This window comes from Salvelinus namaycush, chromosome 16 (genome assembly GCF_016432855.1).
Source record: "Salvelinus namaycush isolate Seneca chromosome 16, SaNama_1.0, whole genome shotgun sequence".
Classification (NCBI taxonomy): domain Eukaryota; kingdom Metazoa; phylum Chordata; class Actinopteri; order Salmoniformes; family Salmonidae; genus Salvelinus; species Salvelinus namaycush.
Window position 1 is genome coordinate 25,654,477 of NC_052322.1, and position 27,333 is coordinate 25,681,809.

A 27,333-nucleotide genomic window follows, 5' to 3' on the forward strand; every position below is an offset into this window, starting at 1 on the left:
AAGGGGTAAATTGGATTAATGTGATGACAAGTCATATGAATAAAGTAGTGTCATCTCTAGTCAAACTGCTTTTTCTTCATTTACTAATGCATATGGACTGGTTGTACTATAACTACTGGACTAAAAGCAATGGTCTGTCATTGCACAACAGAGTTTCCAGAGCAATAAAACTACAGGTTGTGCAATAAAGTAGGGATGCACTGATGCCTCCACCTGTTGTAGAACACACTAACATTGACATATCCCACATCTTGACCAGGCCACTTGCAACACATGCAATGACAGACACTCCCCTCATAAAGGATAGAGGTGTGCCAAATGATTAGAACAAACCACGCAAAAATAAAAGCAAATATATCCTCTTTATAAATTGCATACAATTATACTCACATAACAAGTCGTCTTACAAATGAACAACTATTTGCGCTTATATTTAAAAGCAGCACTGAACATGAACTTCGCATAGAACCCCAATGAACGTATCAGTACCCTCAAATAAAATCACCACGGCTAAAACCCAAAAGCAATGTGCAATCTCGCATTCAACAGCAAGTTACTCTCTCCTCTCATCCTTCTTGTTAAAAGTGTATCCATGCTAGGTTAGACCATTCTCCACTCTGATACTTTAATACTAACTTTGACCATCCAACCCAACATAACTAAAAGGTGGAAAACCCAATGGTAAACCAAGATGGCCGACAAAGGAAAGAGATGAGTGCTGTAACTAATAGTGTATGCCACTTCAAGTGACTGAAGAATAACTATCACAACCTTTGCATGGGAGAGAAGGGTTTTGTTTGAGGTATTTGACAAACCTATACAAGACGAAATCAATGTAGGTCTAGATTCATGGAAAGATGGGCAATGTACATTTGCGTAAGGATTGATAAAAAAATAAGTCAATACTTTACCGCGCTTTACATACGGACTATACATGTAGTGTGGTGGTTAAGGTCCAAAAGAACATCATATGTGAGTGACGTCTTATTCTATAACGAGTGCACCTCCTCCAATAACGTCCGACTCAACGACAAGAGGAAAGTCAAGGAGAACATACATACATATAGGGCTGGCACAACTACCGTGTAATTGTGTAACTGACGATTATGGATAAATACAGTCATGAAAATAAAATAATGGTAAAAAAATATGTATTTTTTTACATTAAATGAGCTGACTGAAGACAGGACCACAGGCACTGTGCAGTTGAGTCTGTTTCAGAGGTAACATGGACTCTTTACAACATGATGAAACTTTGTTGCTCCTTGCTGAAACAAGCAAGACGTTTTAGCAACAGTCTTTAGTTGCCTAGGCAATGACCCCCCCCCCCCCCCCCTCTGCAGCAGCAGCACATGCAGTAAGGAGCGAAGGAGAGGAGAAAATGAGTGTTTAAAAAAATATATATATATAAAAAACATTTTGCTACTCAAACGATTATAACAGTGACCGCAGTCATTTGCCTGACCAATAACAATCATCCAAAATGCCGTGACTGTCACAGCCCTACATACATGTGCAAGGCCAGGAGTGTGAACAGAGATTCAAACTGCTGTCTGTCTCGCAACATCCCATGAAGACACGTCCTCATATGCTTAACTTAACGTATACTCTCCATAATGTACGCACAACGGAGAGTGCGCTTCCCTCTATCTATATGGCTGTTGTCATAATTATATGTAACAGGTTGTGTGAATTCCATTCAAACTCAGTCACCCAGTTGAAATTAAATTTGACAATTGAACAAATCCACATAGAAAATAATGGTACATTTTCTATTCACTTGCAGAATTGATAACATTTGAATGCAATTGACTACGACCCTGATGTGTAGAGTAGGAATAGATAGGAGTGTTAGTGAAAGCCTTTTGTCCTATCTGTCCATCCACCTGTCTGTCTGTCTGTCAGCACCAGGGCTCTCTCTGGGCACGTCCCCGGGCCAGGCTGTCACTTCTCTGCCAGGCGCTCCTCATCAGAGCCAAGGCCTCGCCACAACGCTTCTGCACCAACGGCTCTGACACCCTCCTACGAGGCAGACATACCTGGATCACAAGAAAAGAGGGTTGAAAAGAAAGTGCGGGAGACAAAGAGAGCAAGAGAGGGACAGAGACACAGGGAAATCATGTTATTGAGCTGATCCTTTTTTACTGTGATCCTTGCCTGTCTCAAAACTCTTCCTCTTCGAATCCTTCTCTCCCTTACCTGGAAAATGTCTCTCCAGGCACTCTCTAGCGCCTCCAGCAGGCGGTCTCTCTCCTCACATCCGCTGAAGTACAACACCCAGGGAGGCAGGAACTGTGCCCTGTCCACTGCAAACTCCTATACACAGAGATAATAACAATAATAATTATGGCAAGAGAGATACAGAGAGAGAGAGTAGAGCATAAGAGAGAGTTCAGTTAAGCAATTCAAAGGCAATGCTACCAAATACTAATTGAGTGTATGTAAACTTCTGACCCACTGGGAATGTGATGAAAGAAATGAAAGCTGAAATAAATCTCTGACATTTCACATTCTTAAAATAAAGTTGTGATCCTAACTGAGCTAAGACAGGGATTTTTTTACTAGGATTAAATGTCAGAAATTGTGAAAAACAGTTTAAATGTATTTGGCTAAGGTGTATGTAAACTTACGACTTCAACTGTATACGAGAGTGGATTCTCGGCCCTCACGAGCATAAACTAAATACAGGCACAGACTGTGTGTGGAAAATTATTTAAGACAGACTACCCAATACAACCCAACATTGCAAAGTTATGAGCATCCTTTCAAGCACACCCTTCTCATTCACCTGTGGTGAGTTATTCACAATTTTCGATTAACAAATAAGGTTTTATATGTAAGATGGTTAAATAAAGAGCAAAATTATTGATTATTATATTATTATTTGTGCCCTGGTCATATAAGAGCTCTTGTGACTTCCCACGAGCCGGATTGTGACAAAAACTCACCCTCATTCGTATGTTTAATAAATGTATCGTATAGTGTGTGTGTGGCAGGCTTACAATGATGGCAAAAAAACAAAATTTGAAAGTGCGCTGACCCTGGTGCTAGAGGGGGTAGACAGCTGGAGGTTGAATGTTTGAAGGGGTACGGGACTACAAACAAAGTTTGGAAAACACTGATCTACAAGATTCTTCATATAATTAAAATTATTTTATAGTGGTGGCATGTTCAATAGAACAAATTCAATTATAATTGAGACAAAGAGAAAAGACTAGAGGGCACAGGCAAGTGAGGACAAGGCAGGCATGAGGTGACTCACAACAACACAGTACTCTTTGTCGTCCTCCAGGCTGACAGCAGTGACGTCAGAGAGATCAGCTCCGCCCAGTGAGCGGAAGAAGCTAGTCTGGCAGTCCTGGTGGCATGTCAGCAGCTTCCTGTCTGTCACCACCAGGCAACAAGGAATACATGGTGTGGGGGCCACGCCCTGGGGGATCACCTGAAGACAGAAGGGAGGTTTAAAGAATAAAAACAGCTATGGTGGGGGGTGATATAGGGAAACCAGTCTAATTTATTGTTAAATACAGATATAGTTAGCCTATGTATTTCAGAGCTACTGTTAAAACGACATGTTTTTTTCTGGACCAAAATCTGGCTTAGGTGGTGGGCGTGGCAGGGTCGTGGCCAATGATGCGGTTTTAGATGCCCTCCTGTTGGCTGCAAAATGTAGCTTTTAAAGCAAATTTCCTGCAATTCTACAGATCTTTCCATGGGGCCGAGAGAAAATGTGCTATTTTAAAGCTAATTTCCTGCAATTCTACACATTTTGCCATGGCTTATGCTATCCGAGTGACTCAAACATAAAATCAATGGGGGCCCATGCCATGGCAAAAATATTGTTCGTTCTCAAAGATCTTTTTGAAAAAGTATATTAGGGCCATTATGATTTCGACATACTTTATATCGTTTTAATCGTTTAAGTTTACACTGAAAACCTTTTTCTATCCCGGAAATGTTTGTATAAAAACAATATTTAAAAAAAGTTTGGACAGACGGTACAAAAAAACCAACAATATTTGCAGAAAAAACCCTGAACTAAATGAAAACAAACATATTTCTGATTTTAAAATCAGAGAAAGATCACTTTTCTGCAGTGAATCTTTGATTGAACCTTGAGGAACTGAACTCACTGTTGGGAGATAGGAAATGGCATGGTGTGGGACAGTTCATGCAAAAATATGTTTTTAATCGAGTAGGGTTTTCTTCCCCTCATGGCTATAGCATGGCAAAATCTGCACGGTCAGCCATGCTCACTCATTCTCACGGTGCAGTGTGTATCTGTGTCAGAGTGCAGCGTGTGTGTGTATGCCCTCACCCTCACCCCTTTGGAGACAGACTGGCAGAGCACCAGCATCCAGTCGGCCACGTCTCCCTCATTGTCGGCGCTCAGCTCCAGAGGAGGCCGCTCTGTCAGGATCACCTGGAAGGCATGAGGCTGCTCTGTGCTGTTGGAGCGCCGGCAACCTCCGCAGTACTCACCCCTGAGAGAGCGAGGAAGGGTGGGAGAGAGCACACAGAAGATGGTCAAACAACAATGAAAATAGTTAAAGTCAATAATAGCCTACTATTTACAAAAAATATATATTTTCATAGCGATAGATACCCAACTATGGGTATTTCATCAAATTATGACTTTGGAAAATTCAGCAAAATAAGTGCAATCACCTACGTTTGAACCCAGTGCATTTGTCCAAACAACTTGATCCATAAAAGCTCTAGTCACAGATCCATTCCCTTGTGGAAATTATCCCATCATAAACAGACACAACACACATGTTGGAGGATGAGCAGTAACACAGCATGCATGCCTTACCCCATAGTGATGGACATTAGTGGTGTCCCATCAGTCTTCTCTGTATACTGGTAGAGAACGCCTTTGCTAAACAAGGACAAGAGGAACACATAATGACATATATTTAAGCAATAATGCTCAAGGGGGTGTGGTATATGGACAATATACTACGGCTAAGCCGTTAGCCCCCCAAACCCCTGAGGTGCCTTATTGCCATTTTAAAAAGGTTACCAATGTAATTAAAACAGTAAATAAGTAGTTTTGCTTTATACCCGTGGTATATGGCCTCATATACCAAGGCTTTCAGCCAATCAGCATCCAGGGCTTGAACAACCCAGTTTATAATATTGCTTTGAGCACAATGAAATGTGCAAATGTATAATTATATTATTACATTGAATATTGCAGTTACATTAAAATAAGAACAGGAATGTGTTACATGTTATAAGGGTACTGTAGCTGTGCTTCAACCTGTTCAAGTAGAATGTTATGTGTAACTTTATAACAAACGTAATAGAAGGCAGATATATCAGTAACACTTCCTGAAAAACGCATCCAGGTACAATGCTTTATTATTTGTTATAAGCAAGTACGAGCCTGTATGATGTCTTATTATATGGGTTTATTAAAGGTGCAATATGTAGCTTTGTGGGAAACCCAACCAAATTCACACAGAAATGTGAGTTATAGATCCTTCATTCTCATTGAAAGTCTTATAAGCAACAGATCTGTTTTATGGGCATTATTTTTATGCTTACCATCCTTAACTTTTGTTTTTGCGTCTTTTTTTACTTTCGGTTTTGTACACCAGCTTCAAACAGCTAAAGATACAATATTTTTGGTTATTGAAAATATATTACACAGAAGTTTAGACGTTACAATGATACTCTACACTGCTTGTTTCATCACATAAACAGAAATTAGGCAATCAGTTTAGAACTTTAGCAACTAGGCAATGGCAGAGTGATTTCAGCATATTGTTCCTCTAAAAGCCTATGGCTGCCAATACATACCTCAGTACGAGGTAACAGCTCTTCCACAGCTCCTTGCCCAGGTAGGTGGTGCATGCTCTGTAGAGTAGGGGGCCCTCTTTAGTGCTGGACGAGTCCCCAGCGCCCACCAGGGCTGTCTGTGTGGCCAGAGTCACATCCATGGGGTCTTCCCAGTGGACCAAAGAATACAGGCGGATGAGCACTTGAGATACCTACACAGACACAACGGGTCATTACACAAGTGTATCCCTTGTCTATTACACATTGTTGTACATGTGTTGAGCATACTGATTGAGTTGGTGATGTCTGTGGCTAGTCATAGCTATGCCTATAACCACTCCATCAGATCCATAATTGATGAGAGTTAAGTGTGTATTGTAATGTGATTCCAATCAAAATAAGTCTTCATTTCATGAGAGCATAAAATCAGTATACAGGCATTCTTTCAAAATGAAATGTCTTTATTTGTATATTTTAGAAATTATGGATGTGTGCAGGCCCAGCTAAGTGAGACAGCAAAAAGTAGTGGTCCTCACCTCACAGTGGGACTCCTGGGAGACAAACTTGGTGAGGGCCAGTTTCTCCATGGTGGCGTCGGTCAGCACAGAGGGGTAGGGGGGCTCCCTGCACCCCTTTATCATGGCCGACGTCAGGGCTGCCAAAAAACAGCTGGGGAAGAGAGAGAAGAAAAAAAAGAGGATGGTGGGTTAGAAGAGAGAGGGATAAAGAGTGACTTATTCTGCTTCTCTTCTCCTTCATCCGTACTGATATGGAAACATAAGTGAGAGCATGCCAACTAGGAAGTTGCTTTCCACAGTCCAGTCCTTTAGAATTAGCACAGATGGAGGAAAGGACATGGGGAGAGGAAGACACTTTAGACTATAGAGATGCCGCCAGGGAGAAGGAGAGAGAGCAGAGGAGAGGAGGCACTCACACAGTAAGCGATGAGTCGGCCGTGTCCAGCAGGAACTGCCGTCTTCTGTTGGTGCACACCAGCAGGAATGTCTGCTGGTCCAAGCCCACCTGAGAGACGGACAGGGACAATAACACAGCACAACTTAGTGGACTGGACATTGACAGTAACTCTTCCTTCTTGTCGTTTTCCCCTCTTCTGTCTATCAGCTTTTTAGGTGAAGGTCTTGTTGCAGCAATGTGCAATATAAAAGCCATCTTTTCATTTTTTATACCCATAGACTTCCGGTCACTTCCCCAGAGTCAGTTCATCGGACTTTGGGGAAGTAAATAAAAAGGGCCTCATAGCCAAAATCCCAAAGTATCCCTTCAAGGCTTCTTTCATGCACTTCCCTCATACAGTCCAAAGTACTTCATAGCCTAAAGTTATATGGTGGCATCAACACTATTTGGAAAATGAAACTCATTACAAGACTAGTCCATAAAATAATCATTGGGATTTTACTTTTAGTAAATTGCTACCGCTGCACATATGTCTATAAAAGATCTACTACAATTTGCATTTGAACATTTGAATGACAGACAGTTGAATGACAGAAAGTCACAGAATCAACGGTTTTCAAATTGGTTGCATGAATGTCGGCCCTGTTGGAATTCCCATAAACAATGACTGGAACAACGTGAACCTAGTAAACTCATCATGAACCATCATGAACGTTGTGACACTGTGACCCTGAAGCTAAACATTGACCAAGACAACCCTAAAGCTAAAACTTGAAGAAAAACTATTGTGTCCTTGCAGCCATTCGACAGCCATTCGACAGCCATTCGACATGTGTCCTTGCAGCCATTCGGCAGCCATTCGACAATCCTGACACTAGACAACATATCCCAGCAGTATAGACAACTTACAGAGACAAAGTCCAACTCATTGTAAGAGATGGCATCCTCTACTGTATAGGGCTTTTCCGCTGCACCTGAAAGAGCAAGAGAGAGAGTGTTTGAGTGTGGGATGAACAGACAGACAGAGAGACAGAGAGACAGACAGCTACAGTGCATTTGGAAAGAATTCAGACCCCTTGACTTTTTCCACATCTTGTTACGTTACAGCCTAATTCTAAAATTGATTACAATACCCCATAATGACAAAGCAAAAACAACTGAAATATCACATTTACACAAGTCAGAGCAAAATATTTATATTTAATGGCTGCCTTTTGACATTGCTTGTCACGCTCTGTCCTATCTATCTACAGTGCATTTGGAAAGTACTTGGCAGCAATTACAGCCTTGAGTGTTCTTGGGTATGACGCTACAAGCTTGGCACACCTGTATTTGGGAAGTTTCTTCCATTCTTCTCTGCAGATCCTCTCAAGGTCTGTCAGGTTTGATGGGGAGCGTCGCTGCACAGCTATTTTCAGGTCTCTCCAGAGATGCTAGATCAGGTTCAAGTCTGGGCTCAGGCTGGGCCACTCAAGGACAATAAGAGACTTGTCCCGAAGCCACTCCTGTGTTTTCTTGGCTGTGTGCTTAGGGTCGTTGTCTTGTTGGAAGGTGAACCTTTGCCCCAGTCTGAGGTCCTGAGCGCTCTGGAACAGGTTTTCATCAAGGATCTCTCTGTATTTGCTCTGTTCATCTTTCCCTCGACCCTGACTAGTCTCTCAGTCCCTGCCGCTGAAAAACATCCCCACAGCATGATGCTGCCACCACCATGTTTCACCATAGGGATGGTGTCAGGTTTCCTCAAGACGTGACGCTTGGCATTTAGGCCAAAGAGTTTAATCTTGGTTTCTTCAGACCAGAGAATCTTGTTTCTCATGGTCTGAGAGTCTTTTAGGTGCCTTTTGGCAAACTCCAAGTGGGCTGTCATGTGTCTTTTACTGAGGAGTGGCTTCCATCTGGCCACTCTACCATAAAGGCCTGACTGGTGGAGTGCTGCAGATGGTTGTCCTTCTGGAAGATTCTCCCATCTCCACAGAGGAACTCTGGAGCTCTGTCAAGAGTGACCGTCGGGTTCTTAGTCACCTCCCTGAACAAAGTCTTTCTCCCCGATTGGTCAGTATGGCTGGGCAGCCAGCTCTAGTCAGTGTCTTGGTGTTTCCAAACTTCTTCAATTTAAGAATGATGGAGGCCACTGTGTTTTTGGGGACCTTCAATCGTGCAGAAATGTTTTGGTACCCTTCCCCAGATCTGTCCCTCGACAGAATCCTGTCTTGGAGCTCTACGGACAATTCCTTTGACCTCATGGCTTGGTGTTTGCTCTGACACGCACTGTCAAAAGTGGGAACTTAAATATACAGGTGTGCCTTTCCAAATCATGTCCAATCAATTAAATTTACCACAGGTGGACTCCAATCAAGTTGTAGAAACATCAAGGATGATCAATGGAAACAGGATGCACCTGAGCTCAATTTTGAGTCTCATAGCAAAGGGTCTGAATACTTATGTAAATAAGGTATTTCTGTTTCTTATTTTTAATACATTCTGCAAATTTTCTAAAAACCATTTTTTCCTATGCAATTATGGGGTATTGTGTAGATTGATGAGATTTTTTTTTATTTCATCCATTTTAGAATAAGGCTGTAACGTAACAAAATGTGTAAAAGTCAAGTGGTCTGAATACTTTCCAAATGCACTGTAGATAGATAGGATAGAGCATGACAAGCAAAGTCAAAGGCAGCCATTAAATATAAATGTAATGACCATCACACAAAGACAGAGAGACAGAGAGAGAGATATAGATAGAAACAGTAAGAAAGAGAGTATCTGAGAGCGTGATGAGCAGTAAACCCTCACCTTTCCTCAGCAGGTAGATGTAACAGTCAGTCAGCAGCAGGTAGAGAGGCTGCAAGTTCCCCTCCATGTGACCTGTGCTCATCCTCACCATCTGGGAACAGACAGAACTAAACACTCAGGACTGTACCGCTCCCGAGTGGCACAGCGGTCTAAGGCACTGCATCTCAGTGCTAGAGGCGTCACTGCAGACCCTGGTTCGATTCCAGGCTGTATCACAACCGGCCATGATTGGGAGTCCCATAGGGTGGCGCACAATTGGCCCAGTGTCATCCGGGTTAGGGTTTGGCCGTCATTGTAAATAAGAATTTGGTCTTAACTGACTTGCCTAGTTAAATAAAGGTTCAATATAAATTCAAAATATACACTGCAAAGCATACTAATAGTACTTGTTTATTCACCAATACATTTGAATACTTTTCCCCCAGATATGTATTCAGAATGGACATGGTTGTGACAGCGTCCCGATTCTCCATGCTTCTCCTAGTGTGCGGTTGCACACTCCCTTTCAAGGATTGAAATGCTTTGGATTGGAGGGAAGCATTGGCTGGAGGGAAATTCCACTATTGTTAAATCCATGACAGGGAGTGTTTAAAACCAGAGCACTAGCTCAAATGATCACAATGTATGGCCTTTACAACCCCCTCCCCCTCCACCCAACATAATATACCACAGTGAAACAGAGGCTTACCTTGAAGAGCTGCTCCTCGTTCTCTCTGAAGACGTGGATCATGAGCAGCAGCAGGTGATTGTTGTCCACCCTGAAACGGCCACACAGAATCAGCACACCACTGTGGCTAAAGTATTGCCCAAAAAAAAGGCTTATAAGGTCCATTGTTTAACTTGGTATACGACCTGACTGATTTCAGATAGAAATGTGAATTATACATCTTTCATTATGATTGCTTCCCCTCCGTAAGTTTCATTTTACTCATATCAGCTTCATACAGCAATATTATAAACTATATTTCTGGTTATTAAAAATGTTTTTCTTAGCGGTTTAGATGGTACAATGATTCTCTACACTATACATTGCTTGTTATGTCACAAACTGAAATCAGGCGGACATTAAAACATTTTAGAAACCAAAAAATCGGCTCAGCTAAATTCGACATATTGCACCATTAAAAAAAGGTTTAATTCATGGTTCACCTAAAAATGTGTTAAGTAACCCTCAACTCACTTGAATTCTGCAGGATGAGAGTTTTCCGTTGGCCTGAGCCTGTCCTCTTCCGTCTCCTCTTCAGTTTCTCCAGCAGCCAATCCATTCTCAACCATTACTGCCTCATCCTTTTCCTCCTCATCACACTCTTCCTCCTCTAGGGAGGGGTCCTGTCCTGGCGGTGCCTCTGCCTCAACTTCATGGCCACCAAGAAGAGCCTGCGACTGACCATGCCCTGCAGTGTCATGGTGGCCACTACGCAGGGCAGCAGCGTCTGGACTGTGGGGGGTAAAGCAGTAAAAGTCTGCAGGAGCCGGGGGGGCCTGCAGGAAGTTGGGACTCGGGGCCAGAGCAGGGCGCAGCAGGGGGGGGACCCTGGCTTCTGGGTTAGGCGGCTCACCCATCGAATCCCCTCGAAAGGGCTGCTGCCCCGGGGGCTGCGGGTTGGCTTCAAGGCTGGCGGGGGAGGGCCTTTTGGGGAGGGAACTCTGATGGGTTTTCTCCCCCTCTTCTTCTTCTTCAGCTGGTCGCCCCCAGGTCTTCCCCCCATCCAGAGCACCGTTGAGCCGGTCCATGACGTCACGTAGGGGCTGGCCAACGCTGTCCATGGAGGTGTCGGTCATCTCAGGAAGCCGCAGGAGGCCCTCTGACTCCTCCTCCTCCCCTGTCTCCCTCCTGCTGCTCCTCCTCACCGTCTCGGCCCCTGAGCCCTGCGGCAACCCCACAGAGGGGCTCCAGGTGTCTCCTTCTGGTCCCTCACATCCAGCCGGGGCTCTGTCGTCTGCCTCCGCCTGCGCGAAGGCCACATTGTTCTGGTCACCGCTCACCGTGGAGCTTTTCACGCTACAGCGCTTCTTGGATGGCTTCCTTCGTCTGGCCATCCTGGTGGAAAAGAAACAACCACGTCATAATGGGTTGTTCATGTGTACTCTTCCTGGGCCCATTGTATAAATTAACAATCACATTTTCCAAGCCTTAGAGCTACAAGGCTTGCTGACCTGTATGTGTGTGCCAATAAATCAAATCAAATATTTATTTGTCACATGCGCCGAATACAACAGGTGTAGACCTGACAGTGAAATTTGGGATGCACCGATATGGCATTTTTGGCCGATACCGATATTTTCCTTGCCAAAACCCCGATACCAATAACAGATTTGAAAGATTTTTGCGGCCTTTTAAGCATTCTAGTACAGTTTAAATGTTCTCACACACACAGCGGTCCAAGGCATTGCATCTCAGGGCAAAAAGCTCTCACTACAGTCCCTGGTTCGAATCCAGGCTGTATCACATCCGGCCGTGGTTGGGAGTCTCGTAGGGCAGCGCACAATTGGCCCAGCATCGTCCGGGTTTGGCCAGGGTAGGCCGTCATTGTAAATAAGAATTTGTTCTAAACTGACTTGCCTAGTTAAATAACACACACACACAGACCAAAAACTTATTTTGTTGGCATTTACGTATGTCCCCCGTTTCCATCTTGTCCAGCTGTGTATGTAACATTTCACGTAAACCCTGTTTCTTGTCTGCATCAAAGTAGCTGTCCTTGTACCGACACAGTAGAGGCTCAGAGAGAATGCCACCGAATCGCTTGTTCACAGCCTCGAGTACTTTTGTAAGTTAACCCCACGGTCTGTGTCGGCAGTTTTGTTGAGCAGACGTTTAAATGCCATGACAGAGGGTATCACGTCTGCTGCAGACGTAGTTGATCAGCTTATTTCTCGAGTCAGTTGTTTGGAGCTAGGAGTATGTTAATGTTTCCAAGTTTCAAACATGTTCTCAAATGCCATTGAAATGGCAGCAGCGGTATGAGAACCAGCACATTCTTGAGCAAGCAATACGGCTTTTCTCAGTACGAAATCCTCGTCGACCCACTGTGCTGTCAGAATCAGCATGCTCATGGGGCTGACATCACTGGTTCAAATGTCAGTCGTGAAGCTAATAGCAGGGACGCCCATAGCAAGTAGCTCATGGATGTGTTTCAACAACACTGTATAACTCCGGTAGGGCAACATCTGAAAAATAGCAACTACTTGGTAGTCTGTACCGGTGCTCGACCAGTCGACGAAAGCCAACATCATCCACGACAGAGAACGGTTGATTGTCAAGGGCAATGAATTCCATTATCTTGGCATTAATGGATTGACGTTGAGTTGTCTCGCTGAAACTTTCTTACTCTTTCAAATGACTGCTCGACTTGAACTTATTTAGTTGTTGGAAGTGTGTGCTTAGTATTTTTCTTCTTTTGTTCTGTGTAGCGCTGTACTTTTCGTGGCGTCATTACGTCATCTAACTACGTTGTATAGGTATGCACGTCAGCTTTGACATCGGGTCAATGCCAATGTTGCCATTATTAGCTAATATCTTCCGATTTCGATATGCTCACCGATATATCGTGCATCCCTAAGTGAAATGCTTACTTACAAGCCCTTAACCAACAATGCAGTTAAGAAAAATAAGTGTTAAGAAAGTATTTACTAAAATAAACTGAAGTAAAAAGAAAATGGAAAAATAACTAATTAAATAATAAATAATTAAAGAGCAACAGTAGCGAGGCTATATACAGGGGGTACCGGTACAGAGTCAATGCACAGGTTGTTTGAGGTAATATGTAGGTAGAGGTAAAGTGAAAATGCATAGCTAATAAACAGAGAGTAGCAGCAGCGTACAAATGGGGTGGGAGGGGGGGGGGGGACAATGCAAATAGTCCGGGTTGCCATTTGATTAGCTGTTTAGGAGTCTTATGGCTTGGGGGTAGGAGCCTTTTGGACCTAGACTTGGTGCTCTGGTACCGCTTGCCATGCGGTACCTGAGAGAACAGTCTATGACTAGGGTGGCTGGAGTCTTTGGCAATTTTTAGGGCCTTCCTCTGACACCGCCTGGTATAAAGGTCCTGGATGACAGGAAGCTTGGCCAGAGTGATGCACTGTGCGTACGAATTACCCTCTGCAGTGCCTTCCGGTCGGAGTCCGAGCAGTTGCCATACCAGGCAGTGATGCAACCAGTCAGGATGCTCTCGATGGTGCAGCTGTAGAACTTTTTGAGGATCTGAGGACCCATTCCACATCTTTTCAGTCTCCTGAGGAGGAATAGGCGTTGTCGTGCCCTCTTTACGACTGTCTTGGTATGTTTGGAACATGATAGTTCATTGGTGATGTGGACACCAAGGAACTTGAAGCTCTCAACCTGCTCCACTACAGCCCTGTCAATAAGAATGGGGGCGTGCTCAGTTCTCCTTTTCCTGTAGTTTCCTGTTGTTATCCTGGCACCACACTGCCAGGTCTCTGACCTCCTCCCTATAGGCTGTCTCATCGTTGTCGGTGAACAGGCCTACCACTGTTGTGTCGGCTGCAAACTTGATGGTGTTGGGAGACGTGCTTGGCCATGCAATCATAGGTGAACAGGGAGTACAGGAGGACACTGAGCACGCACCCCTGATGGGCCTCTGTGTTGAGGATCAGCATGTTGTTACCTACCCTTACCACCTGGGGGTGGCCCGTTAGGAAGTCCAGGATCTAGTTGCAGAGAGGTGTTTAGTCCTAGGGTCCTTTGCTTAGTGATGAGCTTTGAGGGCACTATGGTGTTGAACGCTGAGCTGTAGTCAGTCAATGAATAGCATTCTCACATAGGTGTGCCTTTTGTCCAGGTGGGAAAGGGCAGTGTGGAGTGCAATAGAGATGGCATCATCTGTGGATCTGTTGGGGAGGTATGCAAATTGGAGTGGATCTAGGGTTTCTGGGATAATGGTGTTGATGTGAGCCATGACCATCCTTTCAAAGCACTTCATGGCTACAGACGTGAGTGCTACGGGTCTGTAGTCATTTAGGCAGGTTACCTTGGTGTTCTTGGGAACAGGGACTATGGTGGTCTGCTTGAAACATGTTGGTAATACAGACTTGGTCAGGGACAGGTTGAAAATGTCAGTGAAGACAGTTGCCAGTTGGTCAGTGCATGCTTGGAGAACACGTCCTGGTAATATGTCTTGCTCTGCGGCCTTGTGAATGTTGACCTGTTTGAAGGTCTTACTCACATTGGCTACGGAGAGCGTGATCACACAGTCGTCCGGAACAGCTGATGCTCTCATGCATGCTTCAGTTTTGCTTGCCTCAAAGCTAGCATAGAAGTCATTTAGCTCGTATGGTAGGCTCATGTCACTGGGCAGCTCGCGGCTGTGCTTACCTTGTAGTCCGTGATAGTTTGCAAGCCCTGCCACATCCGACGAGCGTCGGAGCCGGTGTAGTATGATTCAATCTTTGTACTGTATTGACGCTTTGTTCGGAGGGCATAGCGGGATTTCTTATAAGTGTCCGGGTTAGAGTCCTGCTCCTTGAAAGCGGCAGCTCTACCCTTTAGCTCAGTGCATATGTTGCCTGTAATCCATGGCTTCTGGTTGGGGAATGTACGTGAGATGCACTTATTGATGAAGCCAGTGACTGATGTGGTGTACTCCTCAATGCCATCGGAAGAATCGCAGAACATATCCCTAGTCTGTGCTAGCAAACCAGTCCTGTAGTTTAGCATCTGCGTCATTTGACCACTTCTGTATTGAGCGAGTCACTGGTACTTCCTGTTTTAGTATTTGCTTGTAAATAGGTATCAGGAGGATAGAATTATGGTCAGATTTGCTAAATGGAGGGCGAAGGAGAGCTTTGTACGCATCTCTGTGTGTGGAGTAAAGGTGGTCTAGAGTTTTTTATTTTTCTCTGGTTGCACATGTAACATGCTGGTAGAAATTAGTTTCCCTGCATTAAAGTCCCTGGCCACTAGGATCGCCACCTCTGGAATATAATTTTCTTGTTTGCTTATGGCCTTATACAGTCTTAGTGCCAGCAACGGTTTATGGTGGTAAATAGACAGCTATGAAAAATATAGATGAAAACTCTTGGTAAATAGTGTGGTCTACAGCTTATCATGACATACTCTACCTCAGGCGAGCAAAACCTCGAGACTTCTTTAATATTAAGTACTTGGTACTTCGTGCACCAGCTGTTATTTGCAAAGACACTGACCACCACCCCTTGTCTTACCGGAGGCAGCTGTTCTATCTTGTCAATTCACCGAAAACCCAGCTAGATGTATGTTATCTAGGTCGTCGTTCAGCCACGACTGAAACATAAGTTATTACAGTTTTTAATGTCCCGTTGGTAAGATAGTCTTGATTGGATATCATCCATTTTATTTTACAATGCACGTTGGCTAATAGTGGGTCGGGGTGCCTTGTAAGGATCCGACGGCGAGTTGATAATCCACCTCTAATGACTGATCCTTACAAGGCACCCCGACCTACGTCCCCGATATTTCCGTTCTTCTTCATTCAAATGACGGGGATTTGGGCCTTGTCGGGTGTCTGAGGGCTTTGTTGATCTGATAACTTTAGCTTACAGACATCGAGATTAAGTGATGTGCCAATTGGATTCAACAACTCCAAGCTCTGTATTGAGGCTGAGAAAAGTATGGGTAACATAAAAGGATAACCACCTAACTAGGCTAATTCCCATGTAGTTTTAGCCACAGAGGCTAATGTTAGGGGTGTGTGCTGTACCTGATAACCTCTAGCTCGTTGCTGGTGCTCTCCATGTCGTCCCTGGTGTCGTGGTGGCAGCTGGCTGTGTGGACGGGTGTAATGTCGGCCGAGGTGTTGGTGTCCGAGTACTCGTTGAAGGGGTTGTGTCTGAAGGTGGGGCTGCGGGGCGGCGGCGTTCCCCTCACTGTGATGCCGGCAGCGGCTGCCCAGAGAATCACAGAATCACTGAAGACCGTCTGAGGGTCTGAGGCATTTGAGCGAGGACAGCTGACTGGGTCGGTGAGGTCACCCTCTATGGAGGGACACACACAGTCAAATGAATAACAGAACAGTCACACGTACAGTATGCCACAGGCTACTAATCACACTCTGGGTTTAAATGAATGAGAATAGATACTGGTGCTTTGGCTGGAACAGGGGTGAGAAGCACACACGCGTGAGAAGGTCACACAGGCAGGAAGACAGACATAAGCTTGTCAAGTGACAAAGGCCTTGGCTAAACCCTCCTACCATAGCTTACTGTAAAATATAGTTCATAAAGTATACATAAGGGCACAAGTGTTTATTAAATAGATTTAGGATGTTTCATTATCTGTTCAAATTAGGTGCCTAATTGATGTTGTTGAAGTCAATCAATGCAACATACCAGGACTTGCTTGGATAAATAATACTTAAATTAAACTATTTAGCCTATGTCAGGTGAATGAATGCAGTGCTACACGCTACAGTTGGTGACAAAAGCTATAAAGGCTGGGTTGAACCTAGACCAAATACATGCATTCCAATGTTTCCACAGAGAGAAATAGAATATTCCACATATATGCCAGTAGACACCAGACAGAGTGAGTACCATTTGCATCAGGCAATGCAGCTCTCATTAGTAATATTCCACATCAATGCTGCATTAGCTTTAGGATCACATCTTCAAAGAGAAACATGTTGCGTGGTTCATTAAAACATGATTGACAACATCTAACAATTCACCAGTGCATAGAAACTTCTGCTTAGATAATAACTTACCTGGCCATAAATCGTATTAAATGTTGGCAATAGTGCCACATCATAATTTATTGCATAAAAGGTGAGCACAAAATGCCCCTAAAATTATATATGAAAAAAATGTACATCTAGGCATCATTATGCAATTCCTCCTGTCATACTCTACAAATGTAATGATATTGAGGAGTGATGCTTGATTCAGTAGTGTCTTCAAAGACAAGTGTAAAAGCATTACCAATCCATTTTGCCTACTTCCCAAGAAACTAGCAGTAGATTAATCAAAAGCCCTTTGATTCCTTTCTCTACCATTCCCTCTTAGCATTAGATAGCTGCTTGTTCTTTATCAGTATTGATATTGCAATTAAGATACTCCAATTAAACCACTGGCTACATACAGAGGACCAGCATGCATTCAGCACACACAGTGGGATGGAGGACATGCATGATGCTGTGAGACGGGGAAGGGGGTGGCAGGAGAGGTGAGGACGGACACAGAGAGGGAGGAAGGATAGGGGAGGGGAAACCATGTCCCACCTTCCCAGTCTGCACTTGGCTGCAACACGGGGAAGATGTCACCGAAATCATAATCTAAAAAAAGGAGGGATAAGACTCAACATTAGAACAGGAAGGCCCGAGAGAGAAGAGACAATGGCACAAACTGAAAACATGACATATGAGAGAAATATGATACACATGATGATAACAGACACAGGTATGGCAAGGCAGACAGAAAACTACAATAAAAAAATGAAGACTCAATGGTTTGTGGAAAGTGATGAGAGATACTGTATGAAAACATTCACACCACACTGTATGGGGGGCTAATAGAAAATGAATTCAATGTGAGCACTAGACTATTATTTCTACGTAATAACCCATGAGCCACAACGGGTTAACCTGACCGATCCAACTTCAGCATCAACACCCCATTACTTGACACACCAGCCTATGAATTAGGCTTAATGCACCGCATAAGACGGAGTGGGTGGAGACTGAAACCGAGGTGGAGAAAGAGAAAGCAAGACAGAGAAAGTTGGAGCCCCTGACCTTCACTGGACGGGGCGATGGCGCTGTCATCCCATTCCAGGTTGGTGGAGGTGAAAGAGTGCAGGGACAGGCTGTCCGAGCTTGGGAGACGCTCCTCAAAGTCCAGAAGGTTCTGGGGCTTGTAGTACTCCGGCATGTAGGGGGCCACGTCCAAGTACGGGACATCCTAACACCCAGAAAACAAAACAATGGAGGTTTGAGAGTGTTGTTGATATTACATTATACATGTCTCTTTTTTGACTGAATTATTTATTGGTTTTATGCACCAACCATGTACTCTGTTTACATTCTTTGGTTAAGCCAAGTTGTACCTTCTTTTGTTACAATAAAGCCTGAACATTGAACTGTTGGACTTTTGTAAATTACGGGTATTGATGTGAATTCTAATGGTTTCAAACAACTGTCTAATACTGACCAACTCCAGATCAAAGCGAATGAACTCCAGTCCCGACACCAAAGTGAGGAAGAGCGTGAGGTGATCATGGCTGCATACCAATGCATTTCTGGGGGAGAGATTCAAAGCAAATGATGTATTTACAATAAGGAGACTAGCTACATGCATTAGTCAAAAGGCATAATATGATGCTCTTTAGGTCAGAAGACTCACTTGAAGTAATACTTCTGCAGCAATCCTTGGTTCTCTTGGAAGAGACGGAGGTAGCTTTCTAAGGAGCTCTCACTCAGTGCTAGGTATAACCAGGCACGACCTGCACAGAAAAGACAACAGAAAAATAATTGCTCAGTACGAGGGACATGGGCATAAGTAGATCATTTTTACAAGTACCCTCTATTCTTTCTTTCCTGCCTGAACTTGCAAATAAGTCAAACAAGTAGGCCTACAAAGAAACCTCTCTGTAATTAGAGAAGCAAACATGTGCAAACCACAGTGGTAATTACTGTAATCCTGACCTCAAATAACAGCAGTCTTGTGCTACATTTCTGGCATGTGACACAAGAGGAACTTACATTTTCCAAACCACTAACAAATGTCGTTCACATTATGACAGTAAATGGGAGTGTATGAATTTATTTACAGAAATGGCATGTATGTGTGTATTAGTGTTTACTACTATGAAATGTTTGTCTCTTAAGTTGCCCACAAGGCTGATGTGAATGTGTGCGTAAGATGTGGTGAAAATTGTTGTGTTCTTACTTCGCCCAAGGTTGGTTGCTATGCGCTGGAGCTCGTCTATCTGCCGGACCGCTTCCCTGCGGGTGAAGTGTAGAACCAGGACCCAATAACCTGAGGAGATATCCTGTAGCCTGCAATGCACAAAACAGGAGAGTTGAAGAACATAGTTCAAAACGTACAATCACAGACAATGTCAGAGTTAGGATGTATCAAAGTACTGAGAAGATTTGTCTCTCTCAGTCTTCTTACCCATAGAGCAGAGCATGGTCGAGGTGCTCACACAGCCGCTGTAGGACCCGGTCGTGATTCCGGATAGCTGGAGTTTCATCCTCACAGGCAGCAAAGTAACTCTGCAACTGCAGTCAAGGCACAAAACAGGTGGAACTGATGTGAGTAGGCCCACAGCCAAACTAGAAATATGGTGATTTCTTCCCCAGTCATGAGACCCTGAGAGGAGTACCACATGCATCAAATATTGACAGCTGACAAGCATGATTGTGCAATGTCTGTCTAAGGATACAGTATAGGCTTTGATGGGAGTATGGAGCCTGAAATTGGTTAAAAGCTACAGTATATCTGATCCCCTAAATGGTATTACCATGACTAACTTAAATTAATCAGACTTTTGTTCGTCACCTCAGAAAAGACCAGTTAAACAGCACTGACTGAATATACTGGAATGTAGAAATGTAATAAATTCCAGTCCCCTGATGGTAATGTGACCACGAGACAGACTGGGGACAGGAATTAACCAAATATAGGCAGGAGATGATTTGAATATCATATCAGGCAAGGTCTATAAAGCAGTGGTCGTCTGGCACAGTGCAAATACTTTGGAAGGATGGGACTCAATGTTACCACACTGCACAGGTTTATGCAAAGGATGAATGTCAACATTCAAACAGGGTTCAGCCTAATTTATGAAGACACCTAGAAGTCAAATACTGAATGTCAATGTTTTCACAGTACTCATGTTTATCTTAAGCAAGTATATTGAAATGTGTTTGGAAAATTAACAACAATATGTTGTCCTTCAAATAGACCTAGTTAGCTACCTAAGGGTTGCTGAATCGACAATGACAATTTCTTTTAGAAGCAACAGTTTATTACATGACAGTATCGATATGCGGCAGTCAGGCAGCAGCAGGGTTAGTGCTGCTGTGCTTTGTTTTCACCAGCCATTGAATGTCTCGACTAACCAATTCAATACTAGTGACGTTAGCTAGTAAACAAAACACCCATGTTGATATACTCAATCCATATTTGTTAGCTAACTAAACAATCTTCAAGGACCTTACAGTCATCAACTGTTTTTCTTTCATGAACCAGGCCTACTTATCCTAGCATGCGTTTATTTTTACGCCTGCGACATAACTTAGGGTAATAGTCATGTTTACCGTCTTCAAATCAGTTAGTTAGCTAATCATGCTAGCATGAAGAATGTGTGCATACGAGACTTAATATCAGTCTTACCTTCTTGACAGACAAAGAAATGTTTTCCAATATTCGGTCCTTCACTTTGAGTTGGTCCATCACTGGTCTCTTTGGCTGCCTGCAGCTGTCAGCTGATTCCCAGAAGTCTCGATGTGGTCTGTTTATGTTCTCAAAGCTAGACAACTAATAGCTAAGCTAGCTAGCCATATATATTTAATGCTGGTACAGTAATTGGCTAGCATATAACATCAAGCAAGCAGTTGGCTAGGTAACGATAACGTTACCGTATTAACGTTTCCGTAGTTAAACTAGCACACAAGACAATGGCTAGCTACTAACGTTGACTAGTTTCCTAGCTGACGTTAGCTAGCTACGGTCTCATTACTAGCCTCGGAAACGCTTCGAATGACTATTCAACTAAACTGGCTAACACGTTAGCTTGCTCGCTATCTAGCCAACGAGTTACCTTAGCGCTAGAGAATGAATCTCCCGCTGTCATAGGTTGCATACACTTTCGGTGTAGCTAGCTACCCAGTACTTTTAATATCCGAATTTTTCTTCAATACATGCACTTCTTCAAACTTACTTTTACTGTAGATAAACTTATCATTGTGAAATTGCGAGACCATGAGCAAGCTCAATGTTTAGTCTAGTGGAGGAATTAAGTTCTTGACAATGATAAGCTCAGCAGCTACCCATTTCAAGTTCTACGTCACTAACCGCCTGTCAATGAGCTCGTGACACACCAACGTCACCACCAACAAAATGATGGTAGACAGATGTAGGAACTGATATTTTCGCAACAAAATGAATTGTAATATATGTTCTGCCCTGTCCAGCTGCAGGATATGTTATTGACTAATAATGTCATGTCAACATTTTATTGTAGCTTTCAAGGACTTGTTTAACTTTCTAGTAGTTGAAAACATGTTAGGCTTACCATAGAAACAGATTTTATCAGACACAACTAAAATATTCAGTGCATTTCCACATCAATATGTTTTTATCCTCGTACAAGTGGGTGGGGGGAAAACAACTAATTCACGGAATGTTTCCAAAGAAGTGCTTCACCTGATATTGAGATCTGGAAGCAACCATATCCAATTCCCAACAGAATTTTAGAATGCTCACAGATAATTTGAGTGATTATTTTATACATGAAAGTTGTTTTTTTAGTACAAAAGCTGAGTAAGTTGGCCTGCAAAGCCCTAATTAAATGCCCCCACAACCAACATAGAAGCAAAAATTACAATTGTCAACTCTTTTTGCAGGCTCTGACAGACAATTTAAGCAACCAAGAACCTTCACCCCATTATCTACCAGCCCTCCCTCCTAATTGAATACACTTTTATCACCCTAGTCTGACTTCTCCTTTTCTTTCATGTGAAGGAAGACTATGCTGAAGACAAAGAGTCCTCCCATCATAGAGAAGACACTGGCGTAGTAAGGAAACGCGGAGGGGATGAAGCGGTCATACTGGGTGTGCTGCAGGGGTCGCACCGACACCTATGGGAGTGGATGTATACATTAGCAAATGAGCCCCTTACAGTTCAGTACTATATTGTGTTTTCTTATAGTGTGATAGGTACAATGAAGTAGCTGGTGTAGCCCTTGATATACTCAAGAGCCTTCCATTACAAAACACATGTTTTAATGTAACAGTTCCCTCACCTGAGTGGAGGAGTACAGGTGTGTGTAGCCTAGCCTGTTATAGTCCACCTTGAACTGAAACACTCCATACACGTCAGGCAATTTAAACTGGATGCTGTATTTATCTCCTGTTAAGGGAAAAAAACAGCACTTCAAATCAATTTGTATTAGTTACACGATGCATAAACAACAGGTGTAGACTAACAGTGAAATGCTTACTTAAGTGCCCTTCCCATCAATGCAGCAATAACATGATGAATAAATACACAATGAGTAACGATAACTTGGCACCAGTACCGAGTCAATGCGCAGGGGTATGAGGTAGATATGTACACATAGTTAAGGATAAAGTGACTAGGCAACAGGATAGATAAAACAGTAATAGCAGCATATGTGAGGAGTCAAAAGAGTTAGTGCAAAAAGTGTCAATGCAGATAGTCCGTTGTAGATATTGGTTAACTATTTAGCAGTCTTATGGCTTGGGGGTAGAAGCTGTTCAGGGTCCTGTTGGTTCCAGACTTGACGTATCGGTAGCAGAGAGAACAGTCTGACTAGGGTCGCTGGAGTCTGAATTTTTAGGGCTTTCCTCTGACACCACCAGAGGAAGGCCCTAAGAGGTCCTGGAAGGCAGGGAGCTAGGCCCCAGTGATGTACTGGGCCGCACGCACTACCCTCTGTAGCGCCTTGCAGTCGGATGCCAAGCAATTGCCATATCAAGCAATGATGCAGCCAGTCAAGATGCTCTCAATGGTGCAGCTGTAGAACTTTGAGGGTTTAAGGATGCACACTTTTGAATACAATTCTTTGATTTGGGTTATTGGAAAACTATTCTGCCTCATGAGAATTACAACAAAAAATGTAATTATGGAAATAATCATGGAAAAAAATTAATGCCCAACGTTCCCTCTATTTTTTGCCAGCACTGAGCATATTTCAGGTCTGCTGAGAGGAAACTTAAATGTTGTGAACATTTTGTGCAACGTCCGGCATGCGTTTACACTGAGCCTGTACCTACTAAGTTACCGTTTTAACAGTGGCAAATTAAGCTACAGTGGCTATTTGATCATAATGTAAGTCTATCAGAATGGCCTACCATCAAAAACGGAGAAAAGGCATCCCATAACATTTCCACATGGAAAACAGCTATTCTATGACACAGCCTACAGTAGCCGCCAATGTGTGGTGTTCAATGTAGGCCTACATTCCATGAGACTTTTTAAAACTTTATGCAGAGCTTGACATTAACTTTTTTAGCCACTTGTCCTTCAGACAAGTATGTGACTGAAAATTCATTATTCCCATACAATTATTACAGAGAATCAGACAAATGTATGCTACCCTCTGCCCATTAGATTCTTCCAAGCCTGTCTCAAAATACAATACTGCCCCTCTTAACCTGACTTGCTTTTCAAAGATGGCTAGAAATGTACACATTTCATGCATTTTGTAGGCAGCAATCACTCCATTGCAGACCAAAAACCAGCTATAACTGGGCTAATAACTCACTAACTAGCAAAGAATATCAACAAATGTGCACACAGGCTCTGCACCTTGATCTCAAAACAAGCGCATCTAGGCTACTCGTGAGTTGCAATCGCTCGTGCCTGTAGAATCCTCATTTCGCTGCGCTCTGCCTACAACAAAAACACTATTTCATAGTTTGATTTATTTCGGTATGTTGCATTGAAAGGGGCTGATATTATGTTGAGTCGATCACAATTCCCACAGTAGAGGGAAACGTTGATCTGAAAGATATTGTAATCTAACAGGGTGAAAATCTAGTCAAGTTCAGAGAAGTTGAATTTTGTGCATCTCTGCAGGGGCAGGTATTTCTTCATGGACTGCTTAAAGAGAACATTGGTCATGTCTGTGATGGTCATGTCTGTGAAATGTTCATACCATTTTTCTTGAGGTAGGTCCTGACGAAGGGGTCGATTCTCACAAACTCCAGCTGGATGTCTTTCCCGTCAAAGGGAACCCAGCTGCCCTTGGACAGCATCTCAATAACAACGCTGTACTCCTGTGTCGGAAGTAAGGGACAGAAACAATGCCATGCCACTTGATGGAGCTGAAGAAAACTAATATCTTCATGCCCACTCATGAGCTCAAAGGGCATATTTTCAACTTCGAATGTTCCGTTAAATAAACATAAAAATTGCTAAATACTATCATCATAGATTAAATCATGGCCTTAAGTGACTCACCACAAGGTCTGTGATGGTGTAGGCTGCAGGAGGGGTGCTCTCGCCCACAGGATGATGGGTAACAGCTCCCACCCGGAGTACGCCGGCCTCCTTGAACACCCATTGGGACAGAGCCTCAGCCAACTCCATGTTCCCAGTCTGAGCGTACCTTCAAGAGGTGCAAGACAGGAATTAAAACAGTTCCGTTTCTAGAAATACATGGGTGATTATTGGACAATTAAAGTAAAAAAGTAGGGCAGGCAATTGCAGAGCAGATGATGAAAAACACTATGAGAGAGTTACCTCTGGGAGCCAGGTGTGGCCTTCTGCACAGCCGAGTTGAAGAAGGCGTCGCTGAAAAAGTACAGTGAGCCGCTGAATACCACACGGGCGTTGTTCCTGGCCTGGAGTCCAGCAATCAGAAGAGTGTTCTTTCCAACAGCATGGGGATACTGTCCAGAAAGAAGGAGAACAGTGTCAACCAAAATATAACATTCCAGGGATAAACACCTTATACATGCACATAAGTTATTACATTTTCAAAGGAGAATGTTTGATAAGGAAGGAAACAGTGCTGGTATTACCTGAGAGATGGGTCGGTCAGGGAAGTAGGAGTAGGAGGTGGAGGAGCCAGTCAGGATGTCCAGGACCAGGGGGTTATCTGGGTCTGCCACCATGCTGGGAGAAGGGGAGAAGATGACGACAATCCTTCACCATGGGAAACAACCCAATACCAGTGTAGTAATAACCCTTGTTTAGAAGAGCCAATAATTGTTCTCCAGTGTAATGGTAGACTCACCCAACACCCTTGAAGAGGATGGGTTTGTCACTGGGGTTCCCAACAATAGTGGGAGCCTTCAGCAGATTCTCTGGATCAGCAACAATCAGGGTATGCTAGGGGAAGGAAAAACATTTACATCTTATGATCATAACCCACCTCAAGTGCTCTGTAATTCAAATGGACACTCAATCCACATCTTTTCTTGAGAAGTCTACATTACCAGACAGGTGTGCAAACACATTGTGCCTCTATAAGCAATTGCAAAAACGACAGCTTAAAGGTTTACATTAGAATGTTATCTACATCTCTTCTGCTTACCTCACCAGGGTCCGACACATCGTAATGGTGATGGTCAATTACAGCAGTCTTCTCCTCATCAAACTCAATCCCACATTCACTGCCCAGCTCTCTAAGTGGGTCACCTAGGGCAAAAGAGAGGACAAGACAATGGCACTAGTTCCAGTGTAAATGAAGAACCCAAGTGTGTGGTTTTTACACGCATCATGGAAGAATAATCCATCTTTGCACTTACCAATATCAGAGCCAGCAGCCACCAGGACATTGCCTCCACCATCAATGAATGATGTGATGGTCTCAACATTGATGTTGCCACCAAAGTCTTAAAGGAAAAAAATATGCATTAAATAGTTTAAACTTTGTAACAAGAGTCACTGAGGAAAGTTATGAAATGCCACAAAACTGTTGAACTGCAATATTAACTAACCTTCCACGGATGGGGAGAAGATGATGAGGTGGTCATAGAGAAATTGGCCATATTTGATCAGAGAAAGTGAAGGATCATCTGCAGTCTTGAATGAAAGGTCAAAACCACGATCTGCAAAAAGAAACAGCTACATCAGCCCGCTGCAAATGTATTTGCTTTACACATTTGATCCCCTAGGATAGGCTGTTAACCAGTCATTTCTAGTGCATATAAATAATGCACTACTTTGAGGGATGCTTGTATTAAAAATGTGTATTGCCTTGGATATACATTTGGGAAACGTCATGTAACAGCACATGCGCAGTGGGGTCTGCAAAATGTGCAGGGTGTAGCTCAGCAGTACACTACAATCACAATTAGTGCAAAAAGCTAACATCGTCAGGTGGACAGATACGAGCCATCTTCGTCTTCAACGTCGACAATGGGAGTTAGCTAGCTACTATTTGACGAAAATCAGTGCCACACGCCCCAGCAGTGACACATTTTCCTATGCAACGTTAACAAAACTAGCTAAGATTAGCTAGCTAGTAGTGAACAGATACGAGCGCCAACTTAGATTAATATCTGAAGGAAAACACGTTGTTATTGATATTGTAATATTGTGAAACCACTAGCTACCTAAGTATCAATGATTGAGAAAAGCATGAGTATTCCTTCTCTCCTTCTCACCTGCCAGACTGCGGAAGAAGATTGAATGGGTGTCTCTGATGTTGAGGTTGTCCAACAAAACGAGTGTCTTTCCGTCAGCCAATGCCATGTGCATCATAGACGACATTGTTAAGAAGAAAATAAAATTGGATTTGGTTTGAGCCATGCTTAAGGTCCGTTTATTGGATAATAACGTAGAACTACCCCGGCTCGTTTGTCTGTCTGATGTCCGCGTCGCCATTTTGGGAAATAAGCCGACGTCAGCTTTAGCAGTAGACCTACCTTTGGCCTCAGGATTCAGCCAATCGCACACAAGAACGCGTCCACCGTGCATTCAAGTTTGACAATGAACATGATCAGTGCACTTTTATTTTATTATGAGGGAGTGTGGTTTTCTGTAATATCTGTGCGAATACTTAATTGTTTGTATTTTTTTCGTCAATAAATGATCTGCAATACGGTGCATAATCATAATAAAAAGACACAAGTGGGTCATACATTCTTGTCCCAATATGCAGCATACTGTATAATGCATTATGCCGGTCAGTTTTAAGTGTTAC

The 27,333-nt window shown here is 43.3% G+C and overlaps 2 protein-coding genes across 2 annotated transcripts; both read right to left on the reverse strand.

Annotated features, from left to right (window-relative positions):
- Positions 1–1,347: 1,347 nt before the first annotated feature.
- plekhm2 (pleckstrin homology domain containing, family M (with RUN domain) member 2) lies at positions 1,348–21,545 on the reverse strand. Its single transcript, XM_039010867.1, has 20 exons — positions 20,827–21,545; positions 19,603–19,709; positions 19,375–19,484; positions 18,829–18,928; positions 18,637–18,724; positions 18,222–18,387; positions 17,709–17,762; positions 16,194–16,467; positions 10,676–11,536; positions 10,184–10,253; positions 9,496–9,586; positions 7,612–7,676; positions 6,722–6,810; positions 6,324–6,456; positions 5,809–5,999; positions 4,817–4,882; positions 4,325–4,484; positions 3,263–3,442; positions 2,200–2,316; positions 1,348–2,039 (listed from the first exon to the last, which is right to left on the reverse strand). The coding sequence occupies exons 1-20, from the start codon at positions 20,884–20,886 to the stop codon at positions 1,902–1,904; spliced, it is 3,120 nt and encodes a 1,039-aa protein (XP_038866795.1). The 5' UTR covers positions 20,887–21,545; the 3' UTR covers positions 1,348–1,901.
- A 217-nt stretch (positions 21,546–21,762) lies between these two features.
- ddost (dolichyl-diphosphooligosaccharide--protein glycosyltransferase subunit (non-catalytic)) lies at positions 21,763–27,038 on the reverse strand. The gene is made up of 11 exons (XM_039010868.1): positions 26,795–27,038; positions 26,126–26,236; positions 25,934–26,020; positions 25,720–25,823; positions 25,420–25,514; positions 25,205–25,298; positions 24,924–25,072; positions 24,642–24,789; positions 24,337–24,457; positions 22,459–22,565; positions 21,763–22,293 (listed from the first exon to the last, which is right to left on the reverse strand). The coding sequence occupies exons 1-11, from the start codon at positions 27,012–27,014 to the stop codon at positions 22,144–22,146; spliced, it is 1,386 nt and encodes a 461-aa protein (XP_038866796.1). The 5' UTR covers positions 27,015–27,038; the 3' UTR covers positions 21,763–22,143.
- Between the last annotated feature and the right edge of the window lie 295 nt (positions 27,039–27,333).